Source organism: Musca domestica, unplaced genomic scaffold (assembly GCF_030504385.1).
Source record: "Musca domestica strain aabys unplaced genomic scaffold, Musca_domestica.polishedcontigs.V.1.1 15, whole genome shotgun sequence".
Lineage (NCBI taxonomy): Eukaryota > Metazoa > Arthropoda > Insecta > Diptera > Muscidae > Musca > Musca domestica.
This window is the reverse complement of record NW_026712207.1, coordinates 2,895,604-2,911,869: the sequence shown is the minus strand read 5'-3', so window position 1 is coordinate 2,911,869 and position 16,266 is coordinate 2,895,604. Positions and strand designations below refer to the sequence as shown.

The 16,266-nt window shown below is 36.2% G+C and overlaps 1 protein-coding gene across 8 annotated transcripts in view; it reads right to left on the bottom strand.

Moving 5' to 3' along the window:
- The window catches only part of LOC101900316 (prominin-like protein), a 115,154-nt gene that overhangs the window by 34,091 nt on the left and 64,797 nt on the right, over positions 1 to 16,266 (bottom strand). For all 8 annotated transcript variants that reach the window (XM_059119520.1, XM_059119516.1, XM_059119519.1 and 5 more), the window contains 6 exons: positions 8,476 to 9,140; positions 8,263 to 8,407; positions 8,061 to 8,189; positions 1,587 to 1,774; positions 1,150 to 1,314; positions 962 to 1,086 (listed from right to left, as the gene is read on the bottom strand). In XM_059119520.1, the coding sequence (XP_058975503.1) occupies positions 962 to 1,086; positions 1,150 to 1,314; positions 1,587 to 1,774; positions 8,061 to 8,189; positions 8,263 to 8,407; positions 8,476 to 8,755 (1,032 nt within the window). In that variant the 5' untranslated portion in view covers positions 8,756 to 9,140. The remainder of the gene's footprint in view (positions 1 to 961; positions 1,087 to 1,149; positions 1,315 to 1,586; positions 1,775 to 8,060; positions 8,190 to 8,262; positions 8,408 to 8,475; positions 9,141 to 16,266) is intronic.

The following is a 16,266-nucleotide window of genomic DNA, read 5'->3' as shown; positions in this document are numbered from 1 at the left end:
ACATTTTTAGTCCTTTGAATAACCTTTAAAAATTGTTTAAAAAATCCACATTTTTAGTCCTTTGAATATCCTTTAAAAATTGTTTAAAAAATCCAAAGCAAATGAAAAGTGACAGCTCTAAGCAACTTGGTTTATTTCCAATAACAAAACCAATAACATTGGCTTCTATGACAACCAAAACCGATAAAATTCTAATTCGAAAATAAAACCGATAACGTTGATTTTCATGACACCAAAGCATTTTTTCTTGTCGTTTTTAAAACCAATAGTGACGAAATTGGTTTCTATGATAGCCCTGAAGATCTTCTGGTCTACTTGGGAAAAACTCCTTTTGTTTTCTTAGAAAAATATATATCGATCTTCTAAGAGGTCATTTTAAAGTGAAGTTCTTCTAGTCTTAATACTTGGGATTTACTAGAAAGAGACTTTGTTTGTGTTCTACTAGAAGGAGACCTTCAGACTTCTTATTTAAGTCGTTTTGTTCTTTTTTATGACAAGGCCTCCTGGTCTTCTAAAAAAAATAACTTATAAACTTAAAAATAAATCCTTATAGTCTTTTAAAATAATACTTTTAATTCATTCTAGGGAAGGGCTTCTTAACTACTTAGGGAAGACTCTGTGGTCTCCTGGGATAAGACCCTCGACACTTCTAAGAGAAAACAATCTAGTTTTCTAAAGAATTCTATATCGAGCTCTAAGTCTAAGGATCATATGATTTTCAAGTAGAGTAACTTAGGGGCTTTGTTTTGTGTTTACGGTTTTGTGTAATTCTAAAAATTTTCGACGTTAGGTCCTTCTGTTCTCTTATATTAATAACTTCTCATAGGGTGTGAAAAATAATTCAACCTCTTACAATTAAGTTCATATTATTTTCATATTATTCTTCCACATTTCTTCCGATTTCTTAAAACTGGGAGGTTAGTGTATTATTTAGAACTAAAAACCCTCTGCCAATATTCACCTGATCATAGTGTATGCCATTGGCATCTAACTTTCCGATTTCATAACGATTCAAGACATCCTTGCACGATTGATCGGAACACTTGTTGAGCATGACCAACAGGTCACGTTTGACACCACGCAAACCTAGAACAAAATTTTCAAATTAATAAAAGATCGACACAATTATTTCGGCAAAGAAATACTCACCATCACTCAACTGCGATGCATAGACCCTCAAATCATTGGTTATTGTTTTCATTTGCTGCAATTTGTTTTTCAAACTTGGCAACTTCTCCAAGAACTCTGTGAGACGACTAACCGATATGGCCTTGGATTGTTGTTCCAGATTTGTTATTATATAATCCGAGGTGGCTGTTGAAAATTTAAAGAAAAAAATATTCATTAGACTCAAGGATACGGACTTTAAAAGCATTTTGGTAATAATTTTATAATAATTTTTTTAAGAGACTATTTCAGAATGACTGCTCGTAAATGAACTCGAAAGAAACCCACCCATCCATAAGTATTTTTCCAAGTATAAACAAACCTTAAAAATTAAAAAACATGCGAGGATTGGGTGTTTTCTTTCGACATCATTTTTGAATCATCATAGAGGTAATAGGCCTTATTTTTGTTCTACTCACTCCTCAAAATGTCCTCCAAATGATCCGACAATTGCTTGTAATTATTCACCAGCACATATTCCAATTGTTCCGATGTAGTCGCCAAGAATTTCTGGGTATCTTTACTGCCAGCCCGCACAGCATCGGTGCCATCGTCAATGCCAAACTGCATGTAACTGTTGGTGGCAAAGGCAACAATGACACCAAATCTAGGAGAGAAGGAAGAAGAGACAAAAAACGAAAAATGTAATTATGGTGGCTGTCAAAATCATACATTTTGCCTGTATGGCTGTAAAGTGAGGTTAAGGTGAAAGAACTTTTTAATATTCCACAGGGGGCATTAAGGTTGGGTTTTTTGATATTGTAAAGGTCAAGGGGTCGCAATTAATTCAAATGAAGTAAAAAATATATTTGGAAAATACTAAATGATTTTACGGAGGGTATATGTCCTATGATTCCGTATATGGAAAGAGGCTGGATTGAGGCTCAGGCCCAAAAAAAATAAGATTTGATGTTGCATTTGTTACATTTTCGCATTTTTCTACTTATCCGCCGATTGGTTACAATACAAATTTAAACAAGTAAAAAAACATTAGGTTCGGCCGGGCGGAACTTTTAATACCCTCCACCAATTTTTTGACATATTCGTGGGAAAATGTGGCAAAAATCATCAAAATAGGGCTATACAAAAACCTATATAGGGCTATACAAAAACCTATACGTACAATGTTTCGCCAACGGAGCTAGAACCCATTATGACCTACAAATACCAATTTTCCGACAAATACGTGAAAAAATGTGGCAAAAATCATCAAATTACCGAATATCGGGAGGTACCGTTATATGGGGGCTATACCAAAACGTGGACCTATAATTACAATGACTCGCCACACGAACTGGGACCCATTATAGTCTACATCTACCAATTTTCAGAAAAATGTGTCAAAAATCATCAAAATACCGAATATTGGAGGGTACCGTTATATGGAGACTGTACCAAAACGTGGACCTATACATACAAAGTTTCGCCACACGAACTAGGGCCCATTATGACCCACAAATACCAATTTTTAGACAAATCAGTGAAAAAATGTGGCAAAAAACATCAAAATACCGAATATCGGGAGCTACCGTTATATGGGGGGTATACCAAAACGTGGACCTACACATGCAATGTTTTGCCACAGGTACAGGTACCCGTTATGACCTACAAATACCAATTTTCAAACAAATCCGTGAAAAAATGTGGCATAAAAATCAAAATACCAAATATCGGAAGGTACCGTTATATGGGGACTATTCCAGAACGTGGACCGATATATCCCATTTTCAATACCAACCATCCTAGACACAATACACATTGTTCTGCTAAATAAAAAACGCTCTACGTCAATTAATGTGGGCTGTATCGTGATTTCGACAGACAGACAGACGGACATCGTTAAATCGACTTAGAATTTTATGCTGATTATGAACATATATACTTTATGGGGTCTACGACGAATATTTAAGGATGTTACAAACGGAATGACAAAGTTAATATACCCTCCTTACCAAGGTGGAGGGTATAAAAATGATGCATCTCTCATTTATGGTTGCAGACCACAGATCTTCATAAGTTAATTGAATAGATTTATAGGGGACGAATTTTTATAACTAAGCCAGCCATTCCTTCGAGGACTTTTGGGCAAACAATCTACTTTAGCTGCAATAAATGGTCAGTAGAAACTAGAGTCTATCTTTTGTAATGCACTTCCATTCTCTTTTGAGAACATGCTGAACTTTCCTAATGTGTATCTGCATTGGCTCCATTGCTCTACCAATCTGGTTTTACCTCCAAACTTTTGGGAATGTGAAAAATGGTCCTGAACAGAATACTGGCAAGGTAATTTGCACATATTTTCATTATTTTGTGACCTTTTATCGTTTACAACGGCTGTACATTCCTAAACGTATTCGAGTCAAAACTAAACTGGATAGTCTAGGCATTTTAGATTATTCTGGAGTAGAGAATGGAGGTTGGACTGTGGGGGGCGGTATTCATTCTTTAATAATGCATAACATCAGCACCCGAAGCCCTGATAAGTTTGTTGACCTGGAGGTTATCTCTTATATCGTTAGACCATTTTCTTGTCTTCCAAGGTAAGTCCTTCTAAGCTTCTAAGTGACGACCTTACGATTTTCTATGAAAAGAAATTCTACCTCTGTAAGAATTTCTTAAGGATGACTTTTGGGCAAACAGAAAATTTTGGGGTCTTTTAGAGAAGGTTTTGTGGTCTACCATCAGGTGACCTTGAGACTTCTGAGTTAAGTCCCTTTGTTTTTTTTTTTTTTTTATAAGAAGGCCCCATAGTCTTCTAAAGAATAATGAATTTTGAGTTTTTGGTCTTTTTAAAGAAAACAACATTTCAGAACATTCAAGAACAGAAGTTTTGGTCTACTTGGGAAAAACTCGTTTTGTTTTACTAGGAAAAGATATTCTGGTCTTCTATGAGAAGACATTCTGGTTTTACAACTTGTGGTTTTCTGGAGAGAGACTTTGTGGTCTACTACGAGAGGATCTTCAGACTTCTGATTTAAGTCGTGTTTTTCTTTTCTGACATAACATTGCTATAGAGTGCATGATATCACTTCTCGTACGTCCCGAAATTCACTCCATTTGGGCTGATATTAGCCATTATGTGCACAATTAACCCGAAATCGGCTGAAGATATATATGGGAGCTATATCCAAATCTTAGCCAATCTAGATAAAAATTTGCAAAGGTATTTCCGAACTCTTTAAGATATCTGGTACCCAATATCATTGTTGTCGAATGTACCTATATTAGGAATGTGAGGGACTTAAACTCCAAATCGGATAAAACATATATATGGGAGCTATAGCTATATCTGAACCGATTTTCACCAAATTTGATGTACTTGCTTCTAGACTGAATTCGGTAGGAAATTGAGGTCATTTGGACTGATATTGGCCATTTGGTGCACAATTAAATTGAAGATATATATGAGAGCTATATCCAAATATGAACCGATCTTGATCAAATTTGGCAAAGGTATTTCCGGGCTCTATAAGATATCGGCTCCCAATATTATTGTTGTCGAATGTATATTAGGAATGTGAGGGACTTAAACACCAAATCGTATGATAAATATATATGGGAGCTATAGCTATATCTGAACCGATTTTCACCAAACTTGATATACTTGTTTCTAGACTGAGTTCGATCTTATGTGCCAAAATTCAGGTGATTTGGACCGATATTTACCATTTGGTGCACAATTAATCCGAAATCGGTTGAAAATATATATGGGAGCTATATCCAAATTTGAACCGATCTCGATACAATTTGGCAGAGATATTTCCGAGCTCTATAAGATATACTGTACCAAATATCATTGTTATCGAATGCATATTAGGAATGTAAGAAACTTAAACACCAAATCAGATGAAACTTATATGTGGGAGCTCAAGCTATATCTGAACCGGTTTTCATCAAACTTGAAGTATTTGTTTCTTGACTGAGTTCGATCGGATGTGCCAAAATTAAGGTGATTTGGATTGATATTGGCAATTTGGTGCACAATTAACCCAAAATCGGTTATCGGCAATTTCAATAGGGTTCGTCCTAGGGTCAAACAAATATTGTTTGGGAAATTTGATACTTCCTTTTAATTCATTTAGAAAACACATTCTGCTCCTGGTTTTATAAAAAATGACTTATTGACTTCTAAAACAGTAATTTTGAAGTGAAAGTCTTCTGGTCTGGTCTGGAAAGTCTGGGGTCTTCTAGAGATAAACTCTTTGCTCTTCTGGGAGAAGACCTTTCTATATAACACAGCTTCTATAAAATAGCTTCTTGACTTCGAAATAAAATCCGGTTTGTCCTTTAAGAGAATACCTTCGGTTCATTCATGGGAAAAACTTCTAGTCTTTGAAGGGAAAATCTTCCGGTCTCCTAAGGTAAGACTTTTTCTCCTTTCCAAAGAAGACGCTGTGGTTTTCTAAAGAATGACCTTTGCACTTCTAATCTCTAGTCTTCAAACAGAGTATATTTATGGAAATTTAGGATGATGTTTTGAGTACTTCTTAAATAAATCCTTCTATTCTTATACGAAGAATTACCTTCTAGTCTTCCAAAATAAGTCCTGCTGGTCTTCTAAGAAAATACCTTGTGTCAATTTTAAGGAAAACCACGATATCGCAGTTATCAATCAGGCTTTTGAGGTTGTGAAACCCTGCATTTTTTGGCCATTTGCCAACACATGTAAAGGCCTTTTAATGGTAGGCCTCCGTGAAATGACCTTCTCGCTCTCCATGAATATAATTGTTTGTCTTCTGTAAGGGAAGAAATTTTGGTCTTCTACCATTAACACTTTCAATTTCTAATAGAAGCAATTCGAGATACATAAGGCTTCTCTAATCTGGTCCTCTGGGAAAGACTTTCTGCTTTTCTAAGAAAAGGCCTTCTGGTATTCTGAGATGCAGCCTTTTGTTCCTTTAAACGAAGATCTTGTGCCCTTTAACTGCCTCCGAAACTCTAATTCCTTGATTCTTCGTTTTCTCACATCTTTTTTTCTGATCTCGGTATCCACAAGTGTCCTTTTCATTTTCTGACCAAGGAACAATTTTTATACCCTCAGTCAAATGGCTAGAGAGGGCATATATTATTTGATACGGCCAAAACGTGCCTCATTGAAATAACGATTTTAGACCCTAGGTTGCTTTGGACCAAATCCATTTCAGGACATTTGGAGTCGATCTAGCAATGTCCTTACGTCTGTCTGTACACGATAACTCTCAAATGGAGCACCCGATTTGATCCAAACTTGGTATATCGTAATATTATTATCAAACTTAGATCGAGTTCGGAGATGGGAAATATCGGTCTACACGTTCTTGTACCTCCCCCAAAAAATGTCAACATTTTCAAAAAATAATTTACTGGATACGGATAATCCGATTTTGTTCCAAATTTGCAAATACTAATAGGCTAGGTACACTCCATCAGCACCTCCCCTACAAAAGGGTCAAAATTTTAAATAATTGCCACTCTTGTAAAATGTGATTTAAGAGTCCGATTATCTTCAAATTACACACCTCACAATATTTTTATTAGCCCAAGGTCTGGTGTGAAGATGGAATATATCGGTCCACTCCTTCTGGTACCTCCCGCACAATGGGTCAATATTTTGAATATTTATGAAGCTCATAAAACACGAAATTAACATGCGATTATATTCAGATTTGGCAAAGCCCAACATTTCAATCAACACAATATCTGTTATAAGAAGAGGTAGAGATCGGACCATTTCTTCTGGTACATCACCCACAAAGGGTCAAATTTTAAATAACCAAAACGATCATAAAATCCGAAATAAGCATTCGTTTCTCTTCATATTTCACACATCCCATTATTTCTACTAACACAAGATCTTCTGAGAAAATGGGATATATCGGTCCACCCCTTCTGGTCTCTCTCCCACAAAGGGTCAAAATTATGAATATCCATTAAGCTCATAAAACGCCAAATTAACATCCGATTCCATTCAGACTTTTTTCCTTTCCTTAAACTCAAAATCTGTTATAAAGACGAAAGAGATTGGACTATTTCTTCCGGTACCTCCCCCACATAGGGTTCAAGACTTCGAAAAACAAAACGCACAAAGAAAGCGAAATAACCATCCAAATCCATCCATCCATCTCCTCAAATTTCCCACATAAAAAAACCTTTTTCCAAACTTAAGATATGTGATATGTCACCCACAAAGGCTCACAATTTCCAATACTTATATTTGTCATAACTTGCGAAACAAGTCGGCGACTCTATACTACTTTATATATCTAAATATTTCCCGCAAGCAGAAATCTGATATTAATGTCCAATTAATCGGAATTTATGATTTCGTAAAAAAAATGGAAACAAATGTTCGATTTCCTTCAAATTTTCCACATAACTATATTTTTATCTGTATTAGCTGAAGTACGAAAATGAAATACTTCGTTCCGCTATATCTGTTACCTCACACATATTTCCACATTTTCCAAAAATTTATACATATCTCATACAAAGTACAGGAAGCAGTCGATATGGTCAAAATCTGGCACGTTGTAATATTTATATCAGGCTTAGATCAGATAGGAATTGGTCAATATTGTCCAACTGATTCTGAACCTCCCCATAAAGGGCCAACATTTTGAATAATCATAACTTAATACTGGGGGTATACATCTGTCAGCAAATAAAATAGTATCAGAATGATACTATTTTACTTTTTTTATTGAAGATGAGAACAATGGACCTTATGATCTTCGAGTTCACAGGCTGCAATCCATGGCAGCTATGTACTCCATAACCTAGCCTAACCTCTCCTTTCAATCTTTTCGGAATAATCATCAAGAATTGTTCATGACCTATAGGTTATTTTATTCTTCTAGAGACCCTTTCTGTCCCCATCAAAACAAATTTTTTTGACATTGATTTCCAATACTTACAATATACCCGTCGCCAACAGGATTAACAAGAAACCAAGAAAAACTCGTCGACAGGTATCATGTTTTTTGTCAAATGGCTCAGAGCGGCCACCACAGGCTCCGGCACAGCGGCAACAGCAAAAACACAAACTAAAATAAAAATACGAAAAATAATTAAAAATCAATTGGCCAATAAGCATTCTCGCATTGCTCTTTCACTTACCCAATGATGGGCATTGAAGCCACCAGTATTGCCACCAACAGAACAATCAACAATATGGGCCAATAATGTAATACCAAGTCGCCCCATTCGTTGCGTTCGGCTTTGGGCCCCTTTAGCACCTGGCCATCTTTTAGTTCAAAATAACCTGGGGAAATAAAAAGAAAACAATTATTATTTTAACTCTTTTCATGCGATTGAATATTATGTCCTCACCATCTGGTATGGGATCCTCGCCTCCAATCAAAAACCACATAACTTTGTGACTGATTTCATAGAGCGGTTTCATGCCCCTGGCATTGTAGCTGGTCTTGCTGAGATATGTGACATTCTTGGACCATTCTGTGTATTTGGTTTGTTTAAATTTCAGACCATTTTCAAAGGCTTCGGTGCTGCTTCCGAACAGGATGCAAACGACCAAAAGGGATAATAGCATTTTGAGGGGCAGCATATTGTAGCCAGCAATGACACTTCTCCTGTCGTTGTCACCTGTCATTATTAATGTGTGAGTGGGTGAGTGTGTGTGAGAGAGGAGAGAGCGAGAGAGTGCTGCAAGTGGTAATATTCACTTAAATGTGTCCTTTGTTGTTCCTATTTTTATATTTTTGTTGTTTTATGTAAATCTCAATAAAGGAATGTATGTATGTGTGTGTGTGTATTTTGTTTCAGTTTTGATTTCAGATTTTGTTTTTTTTGGTATGCCGGATCTTTTTTCTGCTACTTTTATCCGATGAGAAAGGAGTTCAATGCACTCGCCGTTGCCCAAATAAAATCATTTGGCCGGCATTTTGGGTGATTAACGACGCTGTTGACGATTTCTCCCACATGAATTCTCAGGTGTTCTTCGACTTTTTGTAGGCGGAAAATGGGAAATTACGTATCTGCAAGAAGGAAAAGAAGGAAAATTAAAATAATTAGCTTGGTTTTGTAATTAGAAGAATAATTGCGGAAAGGTATTGAAGTAGTACATATTTTAGCATCCAATCAAATAAGTTTTGGAGCGAAATTTAAGGATTTCGAAAATTTAAAATTTTGACCCCTTGTGGGGGAGGTAACAGAAAAAGTGGACCGATATATCCCATCTTCAAACCACATCTTGTGTTTTTAGAAATAACGAAATGTGTGAAGTATGAAGAGAACCGTATGCCTATTTCGGATTTTATGATCGTTTTGGTTATTTAAAACTTTGACCCCTTGTGGGGGAGGTACCAGAAGAAATGGCCCGATCTCTACCATCCTTATTACAGAACTTGTGTTGATGGAAATATTGAGATGTACCAAGCCTGAATGTAACCGGATGTTAATTTTGTGCTTTATGAGCTTCATGGATATTCAAAATTTTGAACCCTATGTGGGGGAGGTACCAGAAGGAGTGGGCCGATATAACCTAACTTCACACCAGACCTTGGGTTAATAAAAATATTGTGTTGTGTGTAATTTGAAGAGAATCGGATGCTTATTTCGAATTTTATGATCGTTTTGGTGTTTCGAAACTTTGACCCTTTGTGGGAGAGGTATCAGAATAAATGGTCCGATATCTTCCATCTTTATTACAAATCTTGTGTTGATGGAAATATTCAGACGCGCCAAGTCAGAATGGAACCGGATGTTAATTTCGCGTTTTATGAGCTTCACGAGTATTCAAAATTTTGACCCCCTTGTGGGGGAGGTACCAGTAGTAGTGGACCGATATACCAATTTCACACCAGATCTTGTGTTAGTAGAAATAATGAGATGTGTGAAATTCGAAGAGAATCAGAAGCTTATTTCGGATTTTATGATCGTTTTGGTTATTCGAAACTTTGATCCTTTGTGGGAGAGGTACCAGAAGGAATGATCCGATTTCTACCATCTTTATAACGGGTCTTGTGTTGATGAAAATATTGAGATGTGCAAAGTCTTAAAAACTTCGGATGATAATTTCTCGTTTTTTGAGCTTCACGAATATTCAAAGTTTTGCCAATATATGGGGGAGGTACTTGATGGAGTGGGCCGATATTTCCCAATTTCACACTAGACCTTGGGTTAATAAAAATATTGTGTTGTATGTAATTTTAAGACAATCCGACCCATACATCAAATTTTATAAGAGTTGTAATTATTTAAAATTTTGACCATTTGTGTGGGAGGTACTTAATGGAGTGGGCCGATATTATCCATTTTCAATCCTGGCCTAGAATCAATGCAAATATTAGGTTTTGCAAAGTTGCAGCAAAATCCGATTACTTTTTGTGCAGTAAATTATTTACTTTGAAAATGTCGATCTTTTATGGGGGAGGTACTAGAAGGAGTGGACCGATATTGTCCATTTTCACTCCTGACCTAGAATCGATGCAAATATTAGGATTTGCAAAGTTGCAGCAAAATCGGACTATCCTTTCTCTTTTTGTGCATTAAAATATATTTTTTGAAAATTTCGACCTTTTGTGGAGGAGGTACCAGAAGGAATTGACCTATATTGCCCATCTCCGAACCCGATCTAAGTTTGGTAATTATATTACGATGTACCAATTTTGGACCAAATTGGATACTCCCTTCTAGAATTATCTTGCACACCAGCCAGCCAGCCATATGGACGGACTCCAAAAGTCCTCAAAACGGATTTAGTCCAAAGAGACTTAGGGTCCAAAACCGTTATTTCAGCCATATGGCTGAGGGTATAAAAATAGACATCAATACGGGTCTATTTTTTCTAGTTTCCTTCTGCTCCTCATACCCAGTGATTCTTTCAATTATTTTTTTTCAAGACCCCCATCCCATACTACTCCCGTCTCGGCAGATGATTTCCTCAAAAAAACCCAGCAGCTAGGGTGAGTAATGTTGTGAACAAATCCATTGCCATAATTCACGGTTGCCATAGTTATTGCATTTTTTTTGTTGTCTAAATTAAATAATAATATAACAACAAAAACAATAATATATAATATTAGCTAATATGCCACCTAAAGGCTATTAAGCGGAGCCCTCCATTGCTTCTTTAAAGAAGAAGCAAAAAATAAATAAAAACCCAAAAAAAAATTCTGAAACATATTTTTGATTTCAAATAAATTGCACGATACAAAACAAATAACATATTGCATGAGTTCGAAACATTAGACATATCTTTAATGGCTGGTTGCCGACACCAACTGCCACCAACCAGCCAACCAGTCACCCAGTCGCTTACTCAGCCAGTCACCCAGCCATTCAGTCAGTCATTATCGAATCGTAGCGAGAAACTAGAATGTTTTATTGCCAATGTAAACGCTTTACAATGTGTTGTTGCAAAAATAACAACAACAACAACAACAAAAAGTTGTTACAAGGATTTCATTTGTTGTTGCTGCTGCTGAAATTGACACACTTGATAGCTGGGTAACGAACCTTACATACTTAATGCACGGATAGGTTCTTAAGATAACACGGAAATTCAATGACTTCTTTTTCTACGTCTTCGTCCTCGTCGCCATAGCCTTCTTCTCCTTACACATGTTCTCCACACCTCCCCATTAACCACCACACATACTTAGATTTCCTTATCTCTTTTTATGTGTGGCTCGGCGACGCCTTTTGTATTTTTGGGGTTGTTTTGTGAGATAAAGTTGTCATGCTTCGAGCAAAAGGGAGAAGTAAGAGGATGGTTAAGGATGATAAGAAGTCCAGCGCCAAACTTTCGCCACAAAAAACCCGCAAAACGCTTTGTGGAGATAAGGAAAACACCAGAAAAATCAGATGGAATGAAGGGAGATATTCAAGGCTTAGTTAAAAAAAAGAGAATTTGGAAATTTAAGGAGTCCTAAAAAATGTCCCTTCAAAAGAAATAATAAATAAATGAATAAAATAAAACAAGTAAAAATGCTGTAAGTTCGACCTGGCCGTACTTTGAATACCCTCCATCATTTGGAACGAATTTCGAAATTGTCAAAAAAATAAAATCCATTGAAAATTCTGTTAAAATTTTAAAAATACCGAATATAGCCGTTATATTGGGGTCTATACGACGTGGACCTACATAGGCATTGTTTGTCATAAGCCATTACCATATTCAAATTCGAAACTTGTAATAAACGGCGAATAATGTAGCTAAAATCAACAAAATATCGTATAAAGGGAGGTACCGTTATATCGTAGCTGTGCGAAGACCTTGACCTGCATAGACAATTTTCTGTCACAGGCTGTAGCATCCATTACGAACTTCAAATACGACATCTCAAACAATTTCGGTGGGTATTGTACCTAAAATCGTCAAAATACCGAATATAGGGAGGTACTGATATATGGGATCTATACGAAGACCTGGACCTGCATAGACAATTTTCTGTTACAGACTGTAGTTCCAATTACGAAGTCTAAATACGTAATTTGAAGAAATTCCGGTGAATAAGGACGCTAAAATCATCAAAATACCAAATTTTGGGAGGTACCGTTATGTGGCGGCTGGACCTGCACAGGCAATTTTCTGTCTTAGGCTGTGGTATCCATTTCGAACATCAAATGCCAAATTTGAAATAATTCCGATGAATAATGTCGCTAAAATCATCAAAATACCGAATATTGGGAGGTACCGTTATATGGGGGCTATACGAAGACGTGGACTTGCATAGACAATTTTTTGTCTTAGGCTGTAGTATTCATTTCGAACTTCAAATGCCAAATTTGAAATAATTCCGGTGAATAATGTCGTTGAAATCATCAAAATACCGAATATCGGGAGGTACTGATATATGGGCCCTATACGAAGACGTGGACCTGCACAGACAATTTTCTGTCTTAGGCTGTAGTATCTATAAGAAGCTTCAAATACCAAATTTGAAACAATTCTGGTTAATAATGTCGCTAAAATCATCAAAATACCGAATATCGGGAGGTACCGTTATATGGGGGCTATATGATAACGTGGATCTACGTGGAGAAGATCTAAAGTTGATATAAATATTAGAAGGCCCAAGAAGTTTGAAAAAAAATCGGATTATCATTTCGCATTTTATGAGGGTTTTGGTTATTCAAAATTATGACCCTTTGTGGGAGAGGTACCAGAAGGAGTGGACCTATATATTCCATCTTGACACCAGATCTTGTGTTATTGAAAATATTCGAATGTGTGAAATTTGAAAAGAAACGAATGCTTATTTCTCAATTTATGAGCGTTGTGGTTATTCAAAATTTTGACCCCTTTGCGAGGGAGGTACCAGAAGGAGTGGACTAATATATCGTGTCTTTACACCAGATCTTGCGATGATATAAATATTAGGAAGAGAATAGCATTTTATGAGCGTTTTGGTTATTCAAAAAATGTGACCCGTGGGGTCTGATATCTCAGGAGGAGTGATCCGATATATCCCACCTTCACACTAGATCTTGTGTTAGTAGAAATATTGGGTGTGTACAATTTAAAGAGAATCTGGTGCTTATTTCGCAATTTTTGAGACTTATAATTTTTCAAAAATGTTGACACTTTGTGGCGCAGGTATCCCATTTTCATACCAGATTTTTTGTTATTAAAAATATTAGACTGTGTCTAGTTTGAAAAGAATCGGATGCTCATTTCGCTTTGCTTTTACGAGCTTCATATGTATTCAAAATTTTGACCCTTTGTAGGGAAGGTACCAAGAGGAGATCTTATTTTTGTAGAAATATTGAGATATGCAAAATTTATATTCGGACTCTTATTTCACATTTTATGAAAGTTATAATTATTCAAAATGTTGGCCCCTTGTGGGGGAGGTACTTGATTGAGTGGGCCTATATTTTCAAGTTTCTTACCTGATCTAGTACTGTTACAAATATTAGATTTTCCAAAGATTGAACAAAATAAGTTGATCTTTTCTTGTTCTATAAGTTAATTTTTTTCTGTGAAAATTTTGACTTTTTGTGGGGGAACGTACCAGATATTGGCCATCTCCGAACTCGATCTAAGTTTGATAATAAAATTACCATGTACCAAATTTGGACCAACTCGGACAACTCGTGCGCACTAGCCAGTCAGACAGACGAACGGGCACTCCTAGATCGACTTCAAATGCCCTGAATCGGATTTGGTCCAAAGAGATGTAGTGTCGAAAACCATTTTTCGGCCGTATCAAATGATATATACCGCCTATAATCATATGGCTGAGGGTACAATAATATAAATCATCATTGTTCATTTGTCACTTTCCCTTTTGACATCTAAACTTCATCGGCCAATCATAGCATTGCTTGTCAGTCATCCTCAGAGACCCAAACTATTACGCGATAACATTGAATTATTCCTTTTATTTTTTTTTTCATCAATTTTAAAGCAATGCCTAACAGGCATGTACAAATGCATGTTGCATGTGGCAGCCAGCGATAAGAGATACATGCCTCACTCCATCCATCCATCCATCCATCATGGCATGTTTGTGACATTTCCTGCAAGTTCGTTGACTTGCATTTAGTTGTGTGTTATGTGTGTGGCAATGTTCTCTTCAAAGAAGGAAGTTTACTACGCCTAGGAAATTACGAGCTAAGAAAAATTAGAACATTTAAAAAAATGCAACAAAAAAAAAACAAATCGCAAGAAAAAGTGGGATCCCTTGATTTTCAGTGAAGTGCCGTCTTGACAGCCTTGCAGTCATATTTGATATTAGAAATTGATATTAGAAAATGTTCGGAAAACATCTGTCTCAGCTCGAATATGTTCTATACTGATCTACTCCTTATTGTAAAAGGTTTCAAGATGTACGATATCGGTCTACTCCTCCTGGTACCTTCCCCACAATGTATAAAAAATGTTCACAGATAATAATTTATATAGAACATAAAGGGGGGTTCGGTCATCCAATTTTCTGCAAACATTTCAAATCCCTCCGATTATCTTCATAATATTATTGCCACTTTTGGGTCTTGTATGAGGACGGAATAGATCGGACCACCCCTACTAGCACTTTTTCCACAACGGGTCAAAATTTTGAATACCCATAACCCTCATAGAATGCAAAATGAGCATCCAATTTCTTTCTAATTCCGCAAATCTCAATATTTCTACTAACACAAGATCTGATGTGAAGACGGAATATATTGGACCTCGCCTTCTGATACCTTCCTCACAACGGGTGAAAATTTTGACAAATTATCTCACACAAAATGCGCCTTAGATTCTCCTCAAATCTCACACAGCCTTCCTGGTGATTTTGTGGTACTCCTGATTAAAAATCGTGAAAAGACTTCTGATAAAATATCGTGCACGTTTTAAGAATATTTCTTTCTGGCATTACGCCCGCCTTGAATCTAAAATTAATCAATAAATTTTAAAACAAAAAAAAAACTATTTTTTTAAAAAATTTTTGTTGACATTTCAGAGACTTTTATAAAAAGTTTCAAGGATATAAAAATGACGATTTTGAAAAAAAAAACAAATTCAAGGACCTTTTTTTAAAATAGAAAAAAGAAAGATTTTTCGAGATGTTTTTTGTGTGAAATTTGAAGAGAGTTGGATGCGTATTTCGTTTCTTTGAGCGCTTTTTTCAATTCTTGAACCCTATATGGGAGGTGGTACCAGAAGAAATGGTTCGATCTGAACCATATTTATAACGGATTTTGTGGTAATGGTAATGGTAAATATACAGATGTACCAAGTCTGAATGAAATCGGACGTTAAATCAGCGTTTTATGAGCTTCATGGATACTGAAAATTTTGACCCTTTGTGGGGAAGGTACCAGAAGGAGTGGACCGATATATCCTAATTTCACACCATACCTTGAGTTAATAAAAATATTGTGATGGGTATAATTTAAAGAGAACCGGATGCTTTTTCGGATTTTATGATCGTTTTGGTTATTCAAAACTTTGACCCTTTGTGAGGGAGGTACCAGAATGAATGGCCCGATCTCTACCATCTCTATAAGAAGTCTTGTGTTGGTAGAAATATTGAGTTGTGCCAAGTTTCAAACAACATTGGATTTTCGCGTCTTATGAGCTTCATGGATATTCAAAATTTTGACCCTTTGTGGGGAAGGTACCAGAAGAAAGCGACAGATATTTGCCATTTTCACAGCAGATCTTGT